Here is a 19,493-nt window from a genome sequence, read left to right on the forward strand (position 1 = left end):
TTATTTTGATTAATTGATATTATAATTATTATTATTTTTGGGTCCAGTCGGGGTGGGGGGAGGGATGGGAGGGGGGTGGCTTTTTGAGTGTGTATAAAGTTTAAAAAATGAAAAGTCTTTTGTTACAATGATGATGTTTTATTGTTTCTACCTCTGACTTTTCAATAAAAAGATAAAAAAAAATAATAATAATTAAAAAAACAATTGGAAAAGAAAAAAATAACATTGTATAATCTGGGCCCAGCTGTGACTCAATCAGGTGGGCACTAGACTACTGCACCGGCGACACGGGTTCGAGTCAGGCCCAAGACTTCTGCCAGAGAGAGTAGAGAGAGAGAGGTTCCATTGGCCCATTGTTTCCGGGTTCTATTATTGGGGGGGAAATCCCCCTTTAGGCAGACCTAGGCAGACCTAAGGACTGTTCTATTCAATGCTAGGAGCATTATGACACGCCCCTTTAGGCAGACCGGAACCTGGTCATGTTAGGTGCCCATAGCAACCTATTACATTGGCATATCTCTATAAAAGAATCTCTGCTTCTGCCAAACCTTCCCTGTAGGGCTGGGCGATATGGAAGAAAAACAATATCACGATATGGATTACTTTATATCACGATAGCGATTTACCGGTATATCACGATATACCACAATTCCATACGTTTTCAATCATTCTCTTTATTTGCTCTTTATTTTTTCCATGTCGCAAAACAACCTTTCTTTGAAATGGATCTTTTTATTCTTTTTTTTTACAGTTACATTAACTTATAGTGTGTATTGTGACAACGTGAAATGTAATTAAATGATATTCAATTGTATAAATTTGCTAAAATTACTATCACGATATAAACGATATATGCAGGAGAAAGGTCACGATAGACACTTTTACATCACGATAAGGATATATATCGTCATATTGCCCAGCCCTACTTCCCCGTCTCTCTCTCCCCACTGGCTGCCTGTCACTCTCCAACTGTCCTGTCACAAAAATAATAATGAAAAAGGCAACACAAATATTGTAATAATCTGACACTTGACACGAGGCCCTCTGTCCCTCCCGACTCTCTCATGTCACCTTTTGACCTTTTGACCTGTCATAGTCACCAGTTCTTCTCTCTACTCCACATGTCTGTCTGACCAGACCATAGCCCATTTGTTTTCCCGCTAAGTCCCGTATTGGTTCAGGATTTCATCCCCCTAATTTTTTTCCTTTTCTCTCTTTGCTTGTTTTGGAAATACTCCTCCTTCTCCTAATCCCCTTCCTGCTTCTGTTGTGGAGAAGAGCTAACACCAGATGTCCACTTTCACTTTCTCCAGAGTTCTGGCAGACATGCCAACGCAATTAGGACAACCATTGTGACGTGATTATTTATAGCGTTTTCGGGGAGGTTGTTGCTGTGTGAGAAGTGGTTTGAAAGTAAAGTTGTTGTTTTTTTTAAATGTCACAGTGTCTCGATAAAAAAACATGGGTTACACTTGATTTTAACATCCCCGACATGAATTAGCTACAATATGTAAGCGCATTATGCATATACAGTACCTGCAAAATTGCATGGTACCTTAGGGTTAGGATACTTGTTGATTAAGTAACAAACCCCTACCAAAAAACACTTTCAAGGGCATGTTTTGTCTAGTAGGGCATAAGAATCGGTGCTGTAGGCAGCACCAACTCTCCTCTGTGAACAGGTGGTGTAGTCTACGTAGAACGCAGGTATACAGAGTATACCCACTTCCAAATTTCAGGGTTTTCAGTATACCCACATAAAATTAATTGATCCATTATTTAGAATAGCACAAATATATACAGTATACCCACTTTGAAAAATGCTCAAATATACAGTATACCCACCATAAAAAGGTAGACTACACCACTGCTGTGAACGCCTATGCTGCTAAACGTATGGTAGGTGTCCATAATACTCTTAACTACATATGATAAACTACATTCTAATAAAAAGTGTTGTCATCTCTCTCCTCTTGTCGTGCAGAGAAAGCTGCTGGAGAAGAAGGAGTCGGAACTGAAGACCATGGACGCCTTCTACAAGGAGCAGATATCACAGCTGGAGAAGAGGGTGAGTAGAGTGTCCCGTCATGGAAATCTGCCCGTGAAAATAAGGTCCGCGACGCTAAGTTCCCATATCTCTTATTTGATATGTGACGTTTTGAGCAGCAAGCCCTTCATCAGATCACGTCGTCACATACATTCTCTATTTCTTGGTAGCCTTGTGATGGTCTACTATGACTACTATCACGCTCTCATGTGAATGCATAGGAGAAATATCCCTAACCTGAAGTGTTAGTGGTCGCAAATTATGCAAGGACACTGATAGCGAACAGGTTGCCATTTTGTTCTGACCTCGTGTGGGGCCAGAGCCTTGCCGCCCAAGGGCCGGCAGTTGAATAGCCCTGATGTATGTCCAACAAACTAGATGACAAACAAGTTACATGGCACACTCTATCTCTGATTAATAATAGTAATTAAAAAAACTATAAATTATCCTGTATTCAGACGGTGATCCGTAGTCACCACACAGACACAAGATGTTTGGAGTGTGTGGTACCATGGAGTGTGTGGTACCATGCCGCAAGTGGAGGAAGAGCTTCTTTCTTAAATAGATACACATTTTTTTCCAGACATACGACACACAGACAAATGTTGGAGAATGAATGCCAAAAGTGTGGTCTGTTTACAAAATGGACTCGCTGCTGTATGCTGTGTGCTTTGCATAGATATATACTTGTTGTAGAAAACGATTTGTTCAAGTTTAACATTTATAATTGATTTAATTATAGCTCCCAGAATCCATAACCCCCAGTGCGAAGAGCACCGCAGTGTAATAATATAGTGTTCTGTCTGCCATTGTCTGGCCTTATACATCTGAAGAGGACATGTCTTTATAAACACACTGCTCTCGCAGCCGAAAGCAATGATTATGTGTGGGTTAGATGATTAATTGAGAATGAATTTATTTATTTATTTATTTATTTATTATTACATTTATTATTAAAGCAGGAAGAGCAACCTTTATTTTCCAGCAAATTGTGAAAAATCTTAACGCATGGTAATGCAAGGTGAAAGCGTTCTATGATCAGAATTCATTGCGAATCTCAGAAGTAGCAGCTTTGGACACTAGCAATTATGCAAGTCGAGTAAATGGTCAAGGCATAGAAATGACTCTGAAAAAAGCCAGTTATCCGCCAAGCTATTACCGTACAAATGTAAATTAGCAGTGTAGCTTTCATACACGTTATTTAAAAATATTTGATGTAGATTGGTCCCTCTAAGCTTGCTGCCCTTCTCTCTTTAACTTCTCTTTAAAAAATATACACCTATTGGCTTTGTGCATAACACATCTTAGAGCACATTTTCTACAATCTTAAAATGAAATTCAGGACATTTTAGACAGATCATCACAGCCAGTAAAATTAGTCTGCAAAGAACAACATTGCATTGAGCAATGCTGTCACTAACATAACCTCCAAAATCAAAATTTCTCAAACACGTATCACCGGTAAATGTTAAAATATGGATATGGTCTCTACTCCTGAAAGAGAAGCACCATTACTAGTGAGTAATCTGATTTCTGGCAAGGTGCAATTAATATAAATCTGAAAAATATTAAATGGTTCTACCTTTTCGTTGTAGAGCATCCTCTGTATTTCGTCATATTGACTTTTCTGTGTGGTGGTGGTTTTGCACAATTGTTATACCCTCCTCAATCAGGTTTTATATATTCATGGTGCGATCCCCCAAACATACATTTTGCATCAGTCCAACAATAATTTCCCTATCTACTGAACGACTAGGGCAAATTCGGAAATGCATCACACATCTGGAGAGGAGAGGCGAACGAGACAGATTTATTTATTCCACCCCACCCCACCCCCCTTCACTAAAGTCAAAACATTCATGTCGGTGATAATGGTCACGGTCTCCCCCGGGACCCTGGGCTGTCGAATCATCTCGAGTGTGTTTTCCTCGTCCTCGCTTCCTCGCCTAACAGGGTAAAAACAGACCACAGATAGTGTGCCGCCGCTCCTCGCCGCTCCGCTCCGCTCTGCGCCGCTCTGCTCTGCTCTGCTCCGCGGTGCCTCCATCCAGAGACGGACGTTCCAGTAGGCAAACCTAGGCATTTGCCAAGGGCCCCGACCAAATCTGTCCTCCATAGGAGGCCCACTACTGGCACACCAGTCTTGGTAAACACACACACACACACAAAAATACGCCTGATCTTAATTTGTCACTTATGGAGAGCAATTGAAGATATATGTGAGACAAAACACTAAAATAGCACCAAAACACAGAATGTGATGTCAATGTAATGACTTTTGAGGGCCCCGTGTTTATATTCCGCCTAGGGCCCCCCAAAATGGCTAGATCCGCCCCTGCCCTCCATCATTACGGCTGCTGTTTGGGATGCAGGCGGTGTGCCGTGCCGTGCGAGAGGAGAGACGTTTCTGGGACCTCTGACTCTCCCCATTTCCCCATCTGAATCCCTGACATTTCACACAAATGAAACCCCCCTTCAGTGCTGCCAACCAGTAATCAAAGTTTGGGCAAAAAAAAAACTGAAAATGACTTCTGGAAAAAGTTGAAGAACTACATGTCTGTCTGCAAAGGCGAGAATGAATGATGAAGACACTGCGGTGAAAGGGGAGCGAACCTCTTCAGCCTTTCCCTTTTTTGGGGGTGGGGGGGGGGTGAGATTTTGACAAGCTTTCTCCAGATGAATTCAGACCTTCCTTGTTGCGCGTTAGAGGACACATTTTCTGATATAAGAAAAGACCTACTGTACCATTGCAGTGAATGTAATATCCATTTTTTGTCTGGATGATGATGATTGAGCAAGTTGAAGAGAAAGAAAGTTGAATCAAAGGTATTAAATTGTTAAATTGCTTTTCGGTGTAAAGCAGCATCCTCTGGGTGGTATTCTATCCGCTCGTTGGCCTTGTACTGTATAGGGAGAGCTTGTTGCCTGACCTAATCACAAGTGAGGTCTGCCTACTGTAAATCCTGGTGGGGGGGGTGTGGATTACAGCTGACAACGGCTGTTTGTTGTGCGTTACGATGACCAAATGTGCATGCAATTATGGACATTGTTGATTAGATGTGATGTTTCTTGTTTCGGACCATAGGGGGGGAAAAAACCTTATTTTTGATAGTTTTTGATAAAATGCAATAAGCCAAAAATCTTCAGGGAGGCCGGAAATAATGTCCACGTCTACCCTAGCTGTGAAATTAGGCCCATCTCCCCTTGGTGGGACTCGGCCCAACCTGCCCCATGTTGCATGATGGTATTGCTCACTAGAAGAAGGCATGCAGAGTCTGGTTCAGATTGTACAGTTTGAATCCCTGAGGCACCGCGCATAGTCAGAAAGCCAGTGATGTGTTTTATTGGTTGAGCAGCATAAGGCAATCATGTTGCTCTCTGAGTAGAAATGGAACTGTAGCTGCAAATGTAGCCTGTTGAGGAAGACAGGCATCTGCCTGTGAGAGTGTCATATTGTTCAGGGCTATCATGGCTTGTTTTAGACCAGTGTTTCTCAAACTTTTTCAGACCGAGGACCACTTTGTGTCCCCAAAAATGTTCAGGGACCACTGACTTGACAGTTGACGATTGCTAATTTGACACTGCTAATTTTGATGCAGATCATTTACTTTTTATTCACATTGCAAGCCTGCCTTATTGTGATGTTAAGACTTCTGCTATGTTTAGCTTTGTATTAATGTTGCAAATATTGCCTACTGGTTGCTTGTCTTGGAATAGTAGAAATCCCCTTGCGGACCACCTGAGCTCTGTCGCGGACCACCAGTGGTCCCTGGACCACACTTTGAGAATCACTGTTTTAGACTCACTGACGTACATATATACATTCTTCTTATCCTTGTATTGTATTCCATTCAACGGTTTTCAAGCATCCACGGTTGATCTGCGAGGCATCTTCCCTACCGTTTGCCCAAAATAGAGTAGACTCTGCAAGAATTGGCAAAGAGATGCATTGGCTTAAGACTCCCATAGAGATGAATGGGAATTGGCAATTTTCTTACATCTTTCTTCCGGGTGTAGTCCCACCCCCAGCCGTAGCTTCACTTGAAAATAGAAACCCAGGCCCTACCATGGCGCAAATGGTAGGGCACTCAAATGCTATGTGGCTGACCCGGGTTCGACTCCTGGCCCGGGTCCTTTGCCGACCCTTCCCCCATCTCTCTCTGCCCACTCGCTTCCTGTCACTACCTTCACTATCCTGTCAAATAAAGGCAATAAAAAGCTCCCAAAAATATAAAAATAAAAAAGAATAGAACCCACGTTATCCCCTCTATTCAGTATCAATGTTTAGTCTTGACCTTCCCCAAGGGGCTCTCTCTCTCTCTCTTGCTCTCTCTCTCTCTCTCTCTCTCTCTCTCTCTCTCTCTCTCTCTCTCTCGGTGTGTTGGCTCAAACTGTTGAGATTAAGATGGCGACTCACTCTCTCTCTCTCACTTGAAGGACTTTATTCAGTGAACTGATTGACCCCCGTTGGTTTAAAAGAGAAGCGGTAAAAAGCCAATCAATGGAGAGGGCTTGCTCTGCAGAGTGCAGTGCGGTGTGCGGTGCAGTGGAGCAGAAAGGACTTCTGCAAAAGCCACCGAGCGAGTCACCTGACAACTGGCAAACCAAGTCAGAAAATTTGTGATTTTTTTTTTCTCCTTTCAATTGGTGTCCCTCTTTTCTTACTCTCTCTCTGTCTCTCTATGTCTCTCTGTCTGTCTCTCTCTCTCTCTCGCTCTGTCTCGCGCTCTTGCTCTCTTGTTCTCTCTCTCTATCTGACTGTCTGTTTCTCTCTCTCTCTCTCTCTCTCTCTCTCTCTCTCTCTCTCTCTGGTCTTATCATCCATGTGCAGCAGGCAAATAGCATGTTTTTTTTTCCTCTCTCTCTCTCTCTCTCTCTCTGTCCGCAGGCAACACAGCCCAGCGTGTTATTGTGCTAATTCTGACAGAGAGAAGCTGATTGCACACGAGTTGTTTTTGTTCTGACTTCTCAACCAGTTACTCCAGAGAGCCAGCCCTAACTCTAAATGGGAGTTTTTGGTATGGGAAGCACGAAAATTGTCATTCCCTGTGATAAATCGTAATGGCACCTCCTCCAGAAGGATACTTTGCCGTGTCCGTTATAAGTTGGTATATTTACAGTTTTCACAGTGTGAGGAATTGTGTGTTTGTTCCCATTTGAACCCAGCGTGTTGTGCAGGCAGGATACCACAATCCGACTGCCTTAAGAATGCGGAAATAAAGACTTTCAAGGGGAAATACTGAATGCGGAAATAAAGACTTTCAAGGGGAAATACTAGTACACTACTGTATGTACACGGTATTGTTTGAAGGGGGAATAAATCACTGCACACTGGTCTCCTTTGTTGGTAGTTTATTTGGTGAACCAAAAGCTCACCTGATGAAGTAACAGCAAAACACTTTTTTTTTAAAGGGACACTGAGCAGGAAATGGTCAAAAAAGGGTACTGCAACTATGCTGCGAATTGGAAATGGGCTGACTATTGCCAAATTAGATCTTTTCATGAAAGTTTACGAAGTAATAAACTAATATTTTCTAGTATTGTCCAAGTACAGTCATTTTTGCAGCTAAAAATGCCTATTTCTGGAAATTCAAAATGGCGGACCATGGAGAAGATCCCCCTTTTCATGTAAGAGCAGTGAAATTTTTCCAGTCATAATGAATACTTAGAATTTGATGGTGGTGGTAAGTATTCATGAAAAATGTAACATTAGTCAGTGGGCAGCATGAATTCTGGAAATAAACAACAACATTTTTATGGGCTTTTTGGGCCTTTATTCCGGATAGGACAGTGAAGGTGCGACAGGAAGTGAGTGTGGAGAGAGATGGGGTAGGGTTGGGAAATGACCCCGGCCGGACTTGAACCGGGGTCCCCATGGGCATGTAAGCCCAAGCCCAAGCCACAGCACCCCCATAACAGCAAAACACTTTGTTCACCAAATAAACTACCAACAAAGAAGACCAGTGTGCAGTGTTTTATCCCCCCTTTACTTGGATTACTTTTACTACGCATAGTGGTTGTGCACAAGGACTCTGCTTTGAGAACATGGTCTTGTTTGCTCATGATAGCTTTGCTGTACGGATGATTAGCCTCCTGTGACTTTTCTGCAGTAGGTAGGCAATTTGTCTCTGGCCAATTAGTAAACAATTGCACTGTCTAATGTTTCAAAGACCATTCCAACACAACCAGTGAAACACTGATAAATTGATCAAAACAGAATTACTACTAAAGAGTTAGTGTCTGCTGTTTATTCGTTCTGCATGTGGTTGTAGAGGGATTCATTCTCCACCTGTGATTATGAACCTGACTGTAGTGTGGTGCCAGTTGGGGTCAGCTGATTCAGTGCACATCGGTCGAAACTAGGGCTGGGTATCGCAGCCATGTTCCTGTATCGATTCGATTTCGATTCTTAGGGCTTTGAGTCGATTAATCACGATTGGATTGGATTGGATTCGATTAATTTTGAATCGATTCAATCCGTTCCCTTCTTGGTGCCAGGATTTCCCTCAAAAGATGCTGTTGCCTATTTTTATATAAAAATGTCAAAGGGCTGTGGCTTGACCGTGTTAACAGATTGCTAATTTGTAATAAGTAGGCCTAGGCCTAATTGACTAATACCTACTGGGTATTTTCCATATACCTAAATTAAACAAAAAGAAAAAGAACAAAAAAAAATCGATTTTGTGCCCTGTGAATCGATTATGTGAATTTCGATTCGATTCGATCGATTATCGATTAACTCGATTATTTTACCCAGCCCTAGTCGAAACTACACGTTAAACTATATCATGTTTTTCGACATTTCATTTCTGACCCCTGGATGACCATCTTTGAAGTTGGACATCTGAGGTTTTTGTAGGGGGCTGTATATAGTAGATTAGAAAAAAAGCAGTGATTCCATGCATCTTAGGCATATCTGCTTGCAGCGTTTTTTTTTTCCAGGTGCGATTGCATTTTATTGCGTCAGTGTCTGTCCGCAATTTGGATCGACACAGGAGATGGCTGCCTGGCTTCATAGCAGAGACAAAGTGCTAATTACAAACCTATCATCATGAATATTGCGGCATGGCAATTTTTTTTCCCCCTCCTGTTCCCCTTCTTCCCAAGCGAACGCCACAAATGTTCCTCTCCTCTGTGTCTGTGTCTGTGTCTGTGTGACAGAGGATATCTGTGTGTCAGATGTCCTGCTATTTATGTTTACCTCATTACAAGAATCTCGGCGTTTGCCAAAGGGATCAGGGAGGCTTGGCAAGCCAGTGGCAACTGAAGTGTTTGCCATCGGGATTGAGGCGCCATGTGACGGCAGTGAGGGGACCAAAGGCGGGCGGGAACTACGATGGAAAACCAGGCCGGGTATTTTCAACCAATACAAGACCAGTCCTCCAGGCATCGTGAGAGAAACAATGAAGACTGTAACAACATTTGATAACAACACCTAATATCAGTTATTTTGACCCAAACAGCCAAAATTTATATCTAAATCTGACTCGGAGTGGTTGGACTGGGATGAAAAAAACGGGCCGGGCATTTTCAGTCACAAGACCAGTCCGACAGGCATTGAGAGAGAGACAATTTAACAACATTTGTAAGAATCTAATATCAGTTATTTTGATCCCAGCAGCCAAAATGTATACTTAAATCTGACTTGGAGAGGTTTACTGCAGCGCTATGAGGACTGGTACCATTACAGAAAGGAGAAGGGCAAATGCCCTGTATGCCCTCTGGCCACTCCAGCCCTGTGGACTGTGGATAATGTGGTCGGTGGGCATTGTCTGGTCGTCCCATCTGCTGTCACATGGGTAAAGATGGAGAAGAGGAAAGGGGAGAGGAGATGAAAAGAGGAGAGGAGAGGAGAAGATGAGGAGAGGAGGAGAGGAGAGGAGAGGAGAGGAGATGAAAAGAGGAGAGGAGGGGAGAGGAGATGAAAAGAGGAGAGGAGGGGAGAGGAGAGGAGAGGAGAGGAGAAGGGAGGGGAGGGGAGAGGAGAGGGGGGAGAGGAGAGGAGAGGAGAGGAGAGGAGAGGAGGGGAGTGGAGGGGAGAAGAGGAGAGGAGGAGAGAGGAGAGAGGAGATGAAAAGAGGAGAGGAGAGGAGAAGATGAGGAGAGGAGGAGAGGAGAGGAGAGGGGGGAGTGGAGAAGATGAGGAGAGGAGATGAGAAGAGGGGAGGAGAGCAGAGGAGAGGAGAGGGGAGGAGAGGGGAGGAGAGGAGAGGATAGGCGAGGCGAGGCGAGAGGAGAGGAGAGGAGAGGGGAGAGGAGAGGAGAGGAGAGGAGATGAAAAGAGGAGAGGAGAGGAAATGAGAAGAGGGGAGGAGAGGAGAGGGGAGGAGAGGGGAGGAGAGGAGAGGATAGGCGAGGCGAGGGGAGGGGAGAGGAGAGGAGAGGAGAGGAGAGGAGAGGAGAGGAGGAGGGGAGAGGAGAGGAGAGGAGATGAAAAGAGGAGAGGAGAGGAGATGAAAAGAGGAGAGGAGAGGAGAGGAGAGGAGAGGAGAGGGGAGGGGAGAGGAGAGGGGGGAGTGGAGAAGATGAGGAGAGGAGAGAGGGGAGGAGAGGAGATGAGAAGAGGGGAGGAGAGGAGAGCAGAGGAGAGGAGAAGAGAGTGGAGAGGAGAGGAGAGGAGGGAAGAGAATATGAGGAGAGGAGAGGAGAGGAGAGGAGAGGAGAGGAGAGCAGAGGAGAGGAGAGGGGAGGAGAGGAGAGGAGAGGAAGAGGGGAGGAGAGGCGAGGCGAGGAGAGGAGGGAGGGGAGGAGATGAGGAGAGGAGAGGAGATGAGATGAGGAGAGGAGAGGGGAGGAAAGGAAAGGGGAGGAGAGGAGAGGTGAGGAGAGGAGATGAGATGAAGAGATGAGAGGGGATGAGGAGATGAGGAGAGGAGAGGAGGAGAGGAGAGGAGATGAGGAGAGGAGAGGAGTGGAGAGGAAGGCAGAGGAGAGGAGAGGAAATGAGGAGAGAGGTGGTGAGGAGGAGAGAAGAGGAGAGGAAGGCAGAGGAGAGGAGAGGAGAGGGGAGGAGAGGAGAGGAGATGAGAGGAGAGGGGAGAGAGGTGGTAGTCGGAGGCGGTGGCGGTGGCGGTGGCAGCTGCAGCTGTGATGATGGCGCCTCTCAGCTGAACCTGTTTCACTCCGCACGCTGCGCTGCTCTGCTCTGTGCTGCTCACTCAGGAGTGGATGTCAGACGCTTATGAGAAAGCAAGTCTATCTGGCCTGCCCAGGTACTGTGTCGCACCGCACAGAGAGGGGAGGAGAGGAGAGGGGAGGAGAGGGGAGGGGAAGAGAGGAGAGGAGAGGGGAGGGGAGGAGAGAAGAGGAATGGAGCCCAGGAGAGGGGGATAGGAGGGAGGAGAGGAGAGGAGAGGAGATGTGGAACAGAAGGTGGAGAGGAGAGGAGAGGAGAGGAGAGGAGAGGCTTCTCAGGGATGGTTGGATGGAGCTTGGTGAGGGACTCTTATCTTGGCGGTGGTGCCGGTGGTGCCGGTGGTGCCGGTGGTGCCGGTGGTGCCGGGGGTGGGGGGACGTGTTTTTCCTGGGGACTTTTTACACATAATCGCCTCACGTCTGTAAAGTCTTCCCGAAGACGCCGGGAACAGAAAATATTGCACGGTCACAAACAGTCACATACTGCCACTGTTTGAATTAGGGGGTGGTGGTGGTGGTGGGGGGGTTGTGGAGGGGGGGGTTGCTAATCCCTCCAAAGCCCTCCACTGGCTTCACCACTCAAGTCAGCCCTGCCTCTCTCTCACACACACACACACACACACACACACACACACACACACACACACACACACACACACACACACACACACACCACTCTAGTCAGCCTTGCCTCCTCTTGTGCGCCTCCTCTCTCTCAGGAGCCCGCCCTTCGCTCTCCTCTCCTCCTCTCCTCTACCTCTACCCTTGCCTCCACCTCCTCCCTTACCTCTACCTCCACTTCCCCCCTCTCTCTCTCTCTCTCTCTCTCTCTCTCTCTCTCTCTCTCTCTCTCTCTCTCTCTCTCTCTCTCTCTCTTTCTCACTCTCTCTCTCTCTCTCTCCCTCTCTCTCTCTCTCTCTCTCCCTCCCCAGCTCACCATTTGCTTCGCTCTCCTATCCTCTCCTCCACCTCTACTTCCACTCTCTTTCTCTCTCTCTCTCTCCCTCTCTCTCTCTTTCTCTCTCTCTCTCTCCCTCTCTCTCTCTCTGCCGCCGCTGCTCCACCCCTCTTATTTCTTGTCACTGGTTGCAAAAACACTTTGAAGCTCCTCGACGTGGGTACAAGATAATAATCCTGCCTGAAATGCTGACAGGCGCTGTGACATGCCGTTGGCGAGTGGGGACCTGCTTACTGGAAATATCTCTGTGTGTGTCGCCTCGCGTACCGGCTTACAAATCTGCACGCCGCCACCGCCACGGCAACAAGCGAGCAAGCTAAAGCAGAGCCCCGTACGCACCGCACCTCACCTGCCACCAGGGCGGCACTGGGGGAGAAATAGGGCCCGGGCACCTGGGCACCTTTGGCTCAAAGGGGCCCCTCATAATTAGCTGAACTGGGGGAGACATAGGGCCTGGGCACCTTTGGCTTAAAGGGGCCCCTCATAATTAGCTGAACTGGGGGAGAAATAGGGCCTGGGCACCTTTGGCTTAAAGGGGCCCCTCATAATTAGCTGAACTGGGGGAGAAATAGGGCCTGTGCACTTTTGGTTTAAAGGGGCCCTCATGGGGGAGAAATAGGACCCGTGCACTTTTGGTTTAAAGGGGCCCTCATGGGGGAGAAATAGGGCCTGGGCACTTTTGGCTTAAAGGGGCCCCTCATAATTAGCTGAACTGGGGGAGAAATAGGGCCCTGGCACTTTTGGCTTAAAGGGGCCCCTCATAATTAGCTGAACTGGGGGAGAAATAGGGCCTGGGCACTTTTGGCTTAAAGGGGCCCCTCATAATGATCGATACAGAACTGACTGATCCCGGTGGGCCCTGCACCCACTTGGGCCGCCCCCCTTTCATTTTCTAAATTTCTGAAAATAGGGGCCCATGAGGGTGCGGGGCCCACCAGGAAACGCCCTCTATGCCAGATGGCCAATAGGGGCCCACAAGGGTGCGGGGCCCACGGGTAAATGCCCGTTATGAGATGGCCAGTGCAGCCCTGCCTGCCACCGCCACGGCAGCGAGCAAGCTAGCAGAAAACCTTACGTACCGTACCGTACCTCACTTGGGCCGAGCGGAGTGCGGGAGCGTCTAAAGTCGTCGTCAGCCGTCTTTAGTTGTCGACCGAGCAAAGCGAGCGCCTCTAGCCTCTGCCGGGGTCGCTCTAACAAAACAGGAAATTCATTTGCTTGCTTCAAAGCCAAAAGGGAGACAAATGAACGCATTTTAATTTGGTAAACGGAGAGAGAAAGAGACAGGGAGAGAAATGGAGAGAGAGGGAGAGAAATGGGGGGAGAGAGAGAGAGAGAGAGAGAGAGAGAGAGGGGGTGGGGGGATAGAGAGGTAGAGAAAGAGAGAGGGAGAGAGAAATGGAAAAAGAGAGAGAGAGAGAGAGAGAGAGAAGGAGAGAAACAGAGAGAGAGAGAGAGATAAAAAGAGAGAGAGAGAGAGAAAGAGAGAGCAAGCGAGAGAGAGAGAAAGGAGGAATAAAAGCCCATTGAGATGATGATTTTTCCCGTGTGTGCCGCGGGGATGGCGACACATGTCAGGAGCTCAGGGGGTGTAATGCCTCCACTCCGCTACGATCTGCAGGGGCAGCGTAAGCTCCTACAAGGGGAGGAGGAGCACAGAGGCGGACCTAACGTCAGGCAAACCGAGGCAATTGCCTAGGGCCCGACCAAATCTGTCCTCCATAGGGGCCCCAACTGTCACACCAGTGGCGGTAAACACACAAAAAAGTATAGGCTTAAGTTGATCGTAATTTGTCACTTACAGTGTGTAACGTAAGCGAAGATATTTACAAGAGACATAACTCTTTAGAATTTAGAATTGTTTGTCTATGTAATGACTTTGTTTGACTATGTAATGAATGGGGCCCCATTCTTGTATTTGGCCTAGGGCCCCAAAATGGCTTGATACGCCCCTGTGGAGAACCACCACAATCAGAATGCTGTTCCAGACACTTTCTCCACGCATGCATGCAAAAAATGTCATTTTTTGCTTTGCACAGATATTTTTTTTGTGTGGAAATATGAAAGTGAACTTTCAAAAGAGAAGGGGCTCGTTCTTTTGATTGAGTGGGTGGTGTAGTGATTCTAATGATGGTTTATGCCTACAGTGGTGAATAATACTAGGTTAAGCTGTTCGCTTTTAATTTTGCCCAAAGAGCAAAAGCAAGTAAGCATTGTAGGGAATGTTATCTGTAACAACCATTTTTTTTCCTGTGAAAGACTTGCTCTATAAATATTAATAGAGTAATAGAGCTGGAGTCGAGATACTTAGTTTTTCCTGAAGGAAAATAAAGATTGGTGGCACAGTGCCGCTCAATCTAGTTTAATATGATAATGCCCCTGGACCCTGGAGAGAGGTATTATCTCACACAGTCTTGAAAGATTCATGATATTGTAAAACATTACATTATGGTGTCAGAAATGGGATCCTTGGCCCTACCGTGCCTTAACAGTTGGGCACTCGTCTGCTATGTGGCCAACCTGTGTTCCATTCCAGCCCGGGTCCACACACACGCCCCTTCCCCGTCTCTCTCTCCCAAACTGTCCTGTCTAAAACAGACAAAAAATATTTTTTTTTATAAAGTAGAAATGGTATCCTTTGCCGTTTTGAGATCAGCGCCCCTGGTGGAAGTGTGAGGTATGGCATGCTGCTTGCAGACTGTGCGGGGCAGGGAAGCCAACAAGAGGGGGCAAAGGGGTCAGTTGTCCCGGGCCCAGGCTGATAGGGAGATGGGGAACCATAGCTGGGTCCTCATTACATTGAATGTATTGAGTGGGGGGGCCCTTTCAGAGGACTTTGTCCTGGCCCCAACCGAAGCACAACAAAATACCTCCTCTTAATGTATGTTCTCTACAAGTCTTCTGTTGTCCAGTCCTGCATTTTAAATGTCTGTATGAGCACTGTCTATGTCCATACTGTCTTATGTCCATGCATGAGTACTGTCTATGTCTATACTGTCTATGTCCTTACCTAGATTAGTCTATGTCTGTATGGGAAAGCAAGAAATGTAATTTCAAATTCTTTGTATGACCAGTGCATGTAAAGAATTTGACAATAAAACCTACTTGACTTGACTTGACTAACTACCAGTGGTCATGGTCCTGAGTGTTCTGCCATAGTGGACTGACAAATTGATTGGATTAGAACCACACACACAAACACACACACACACACACACACACACACACACACACACACACACACACACACACACACACACACACACACACACACACACACACTCACACACGCACACATAAACAATCACACACACGCACACATAAACAATCACACACACACACACACACACACACACACACAAACAGACGAACACACGCACACATAAACACACACACACACACACACACACACACACACACACAGAAACGCAGACACACACACACACTCACACACACACACGCACACATAAACACACACACACACACACACACACACACACACACACACACACACACACACACACAGTGTGCGGTGAAATAGATTGACAAATTGAAGAGATCAGAACCACAGGGGTCGATTGAAGGTAGAGGAGGGTAGGGGGAAAAAATGCTGCATACTCTGCTCCATGTTTTATTATTATTATATTATAAGTAACGTTTCTTTTAAACTACAGCTAAAGACTTTATTGGTGTGCAATACCTCCTTTTTTCTAGAGAAGGGTAGGTAAGCACAGAGCTCCTCCATAGATTGACAAATCGATGGGATCAGCACCACAGGGGTGGACTGGAGGGTACTGTAGGGAAGCACAGCAGGTGCCAGCTGCAGGATTACAGCTGGCAGAGCACAGTAGTGCCAATGTACTCTACATCACCTTGGTTGCCAGATATGACTGATGATTTCCAGCCCAAAAAATGCTTAAAACCCACTTGGAAGCACTAAATTCTATTGATTTCTATGGCCATACATTTGCTGAAGAACCCACCCAAATTCCCGTTTTACCCATTTTGACAAGCAGGCGGCAATCCTAAGCAGCCCAATTTGGCGGGAAATCGCCCAATCTGGCAACACTGTACATCACCTCAGTGACAGCTTCTCCCTGTAGCATTTAGTCTGGACACCACACAGGTGATGTCACTGACACTAACGCAACAGAGGAAAGAGAGACATCCTTTGCGCTCCTGCACTTCACAATCTGGTGCGTCACGGGAAAAGACTAGTAAGTGCAGACAATGAAGAAAGTCACCGGAGCCTCTTCGGATGTGGAAATTTTACTGTTTCATGGGGCAAGTGCTGGTAACTGTAATGTATTTTTGGTTGATTTTAATTCCTTTCCGTATCGCCAACTCCCCTCGCTGCCGAATTGGCAATCCGTGTTCAAGAGGCCTGCACTTACACCACATAGAAAGTAGGGCTGCACAATATATCGAAAATGTATCGAAATCGCGATATCAAGAGTGGCGATATTCATATCGTGACAATGCCTTAATTATCAATGACCAGTAAAACAAATTCTGTGCTGTCCAATCACTAGCTGAATATCAACAAATGCGCGAGAAGCCCGCCATGACTAAAGCCGCGCCCCCCCAACACAGACCAACAAATTAGTGACAAGAAAAACACTCGGCTATATTTCTAAATATCGTTTAAATATCGTTATTGAGGTATTGCATGCTGTTATCGAGAATCAATTTTTTTTCTGGTATCGTGCAGGCCTGTTAGAAAGTAATAGAAAGTAATGACGTCGGCCATGCTGTGGCTGAAGCGGTAGGGCACTGCACTGCACTGCTACACCGGCTGACCTCAGGGTTCGATTCCGGCCCAGGTCCTTTGCCGACCCTTCCCCTTCTCTCTCTCCCTTCCTTGAAAATGCTTGAATTTCAATTAAGTGTTTTCAAGGTTGTGAAAATACTTGAATTTTTGGTGAAGTGCTTGAAAATGCTTGAAATTTGTGTCAAGTCAAACTCAGTAAGCCAGTAAGTTCAGGTAAATCAAAAATCTGGGGGAGTGAGATGTCAGATGGGATTTGCCTTAGAATTGATGAGAGTGCAGGAAAATTGCATCTTAAAAACACAACATTTTCTGGGGGAGGACCCCCACAGCCCTTCCCGCGACTTTTAGAAAGGTGCTGGAAAACTGAAAAAATGGTGCTTGAAGGTGCTTGAGAAGTGCTTGAATTGGTAACACTTTAGAATAATGGATGCAAAAAAGCATTACAAAGACTTAATAAATTATTAACTATTGATGAACAAAACATTAACAAACGTTTGTTTGCTTGTAAATGACTAGGAAATGCTATGTTAATATTTCATATTTATCAAACATTTACAAGTTGCTTGTAAATGAATAAAATACTCTGTTATAAGGTGTGTAAAATCTTGCATATATCATTTGTAGATATTTTATAAAGCATTAATAAAACTTAGTTAATAATAAAAACATTTGTTAATGTTTTATTCATCATTAGTTAATTATTTACTGAGTCTTTACTAAGGAACATTATTATAAAGTGTTACCCTTGAATTTGTTCATGAAAAAGGTGTGGGAACCCTGATCCATGCTGTCACCAGGAGGATGAAGTCAGTGCCGCAGTAGATGCTGCTGAGAATGAAGGAAATGATGTCATAGTTACGTCTACTCAGGTTGCAGAAGGTCACCCTCTATGTCTCCTCTTGACATCTGAATGTCCTGTTTGGCCGCGATCACACCGGACACAGATTTACAGTAGAAGGCGTATGTCTTATGTTGTTTGTGTATAAAGAGGAGCAGATTTCGCGTCGAATATCAGTGCAAGGCGGATTGCGGATTCTCCGCCTCTCCATGCTGGGCGGATCGAGTTGAAAAAAGTTCCTTATGCCTTACAAAAGCAAACTACAGTAACTACATACAGTATTTTGTCAAAAATTGAGATCAGACTGAAAATGGTCTTCATTACACCGCCTTTATCTTGTGATAAAGCCTTATGGTCCAAATGTGTCCCGTTTTGGAGATGTTGATATGTCAAAATCACAGTAAATACAATATCCAACCTAATACCAAGGCTTGTATGGCATTTTTCTCAGTTGTAGTGTAGTGTAGTGTAGTGTAGTGTAGTGTAGTCCCGGTTGCCTTTGTAGGGCAGTACACTGCCACATCACCTGCACTTCAGCTTGCTCAAGTGTTTTATCCCATGTAAGATCACATGGGGCACATTGCTGGGCTATTTTTGAGGTTCTGTAAAACACCAAATGTAAATCCTTACATTGATGTATGTATACAGTGCAACGTGCAGTTTCTGATGTAAGGAGGCAGAAAAGCTCACGTCAGTTGAAATTAGTCTTAATATCAGGACTCCATTTTGCTATTGCTACGACTTGAAATACCGTAAGAAAGCTGACAGCCGGCTCTTTGGAAGTGGGAGGCAGTTCATGAGATATATTTGGCTCAGTGCTGGATTGAGATACTACCTGTCATTTTCGTGTCAGCTTTTGCAAGTAATAAGTAGGGAATATAAACTTAACTGTAACTGGCTTTTCTGTATGATGGTGTGGCCAAAAAATAAAGTATGCCGACCGTCTTTCCTTCTGAAGGAAATTAATGCAATTAACTGTAGAGTTTCATCTGCACTTTATAAGTCTGTAGTACCCGAAACAGTTAATGATATGATCTCATCAGTTTCCTCTGTTATGCAAGAATGGTCTCATCTTTCTCGTCTTTCAGTTCGATGCATATCAGTAACGCTTGAATGGAGGGAGGTGGTTGGTGAACTGTGGTAATTTTCTCTCCTCCTCTGTTGGGGGGGTTTGGACGGGGGGGTTGGGTTGCCGAGGGTTTTGGGATGGGGTTGATGTGGGTATGAGATGTGAAAGACCCAGGTCCCCCCTCCCTCTTCAGTCGGTCCCCTTACTCTCTGTGTGGATTGATGAAGGTCCTTTTCTCTCCTCCTCTTTTTTGGGGTGGCGGGTTGGGGTGTGTGTGTGTGTGTGGGGGCGGGGGGTTGCCGAGGGTTTTGGAGATGGGGTCCTATCCCTCTGCACCCCCCCTTTCTGTTCTGTGTGGATTGATGAAGGTCCTTTTCTCTCCTCTTTTTTTTTTGGGGGGGGGGGTTTGCGGAGGGTTTTAGGGCTGGGGTCCTATCCCTTTCTGTTCTGTGTGGATTGATGAAGGTCGTGTTTGATTGCACACTTCTCTCCTATTCTTCACCTGACTGCCTCTCTTCATTTACAGAGGGCCCCGATTGGCCCCCAGCTGTCCGTCTAAATCTCCATCTTTATATCGTGGCTGACTGGTGCCCTTCGTCTGGTGGGGGTTTAAGGGGTTAGAAATAATTAAGGGGATCTCCTCTAGGCACCCAAACTATTCCCCTCTCCCAGGCC

The 19,493-nt window shown here is 45.7% G+C and overlaps 1 protein-coding gene across 2 annotated transcripts in view; it reads left to right on the plus strand.

Moving 5' to 3' along the window:
- Positions 1-19,493, plus strand: part of chchd6a (coiled-coil-helix-coiled-coil-helix domain containing 6a) — a 135,259-nt gene that overhangs the window by 42,091 nt on the left and 73,675 nt on the right. For both annotated transcript variants that reach the window (XM_063209532.1, XM_063209533.1), the window contains one exon: positions 1,985-2,068. In XM_063209532.1, coding sequence (XP_063065602.1) covers positions 1,985-2,068 — 84 coding nt within the window. The remainder of the gene's footprint in view (positions 1-1,984; positions 2,069-19,493) is intronic.

Source organism: Engraulis encrasicolus, chromosome 10 (assembly GCF_034702125.1).
Source record: "Engraulis encrasicolus isolate BLACKSEA-1 chromosome 10, IST_EnEncr_1.0, whole genome shotgun sequence".
NCBI classification, from domain to species: domain Eukaryota; kingdom Metazoa; phylum Chordata; class Actinopteri; order Clupeiformes; family Engraulidae; genus Engraulis; species Engraulis encrasicolus.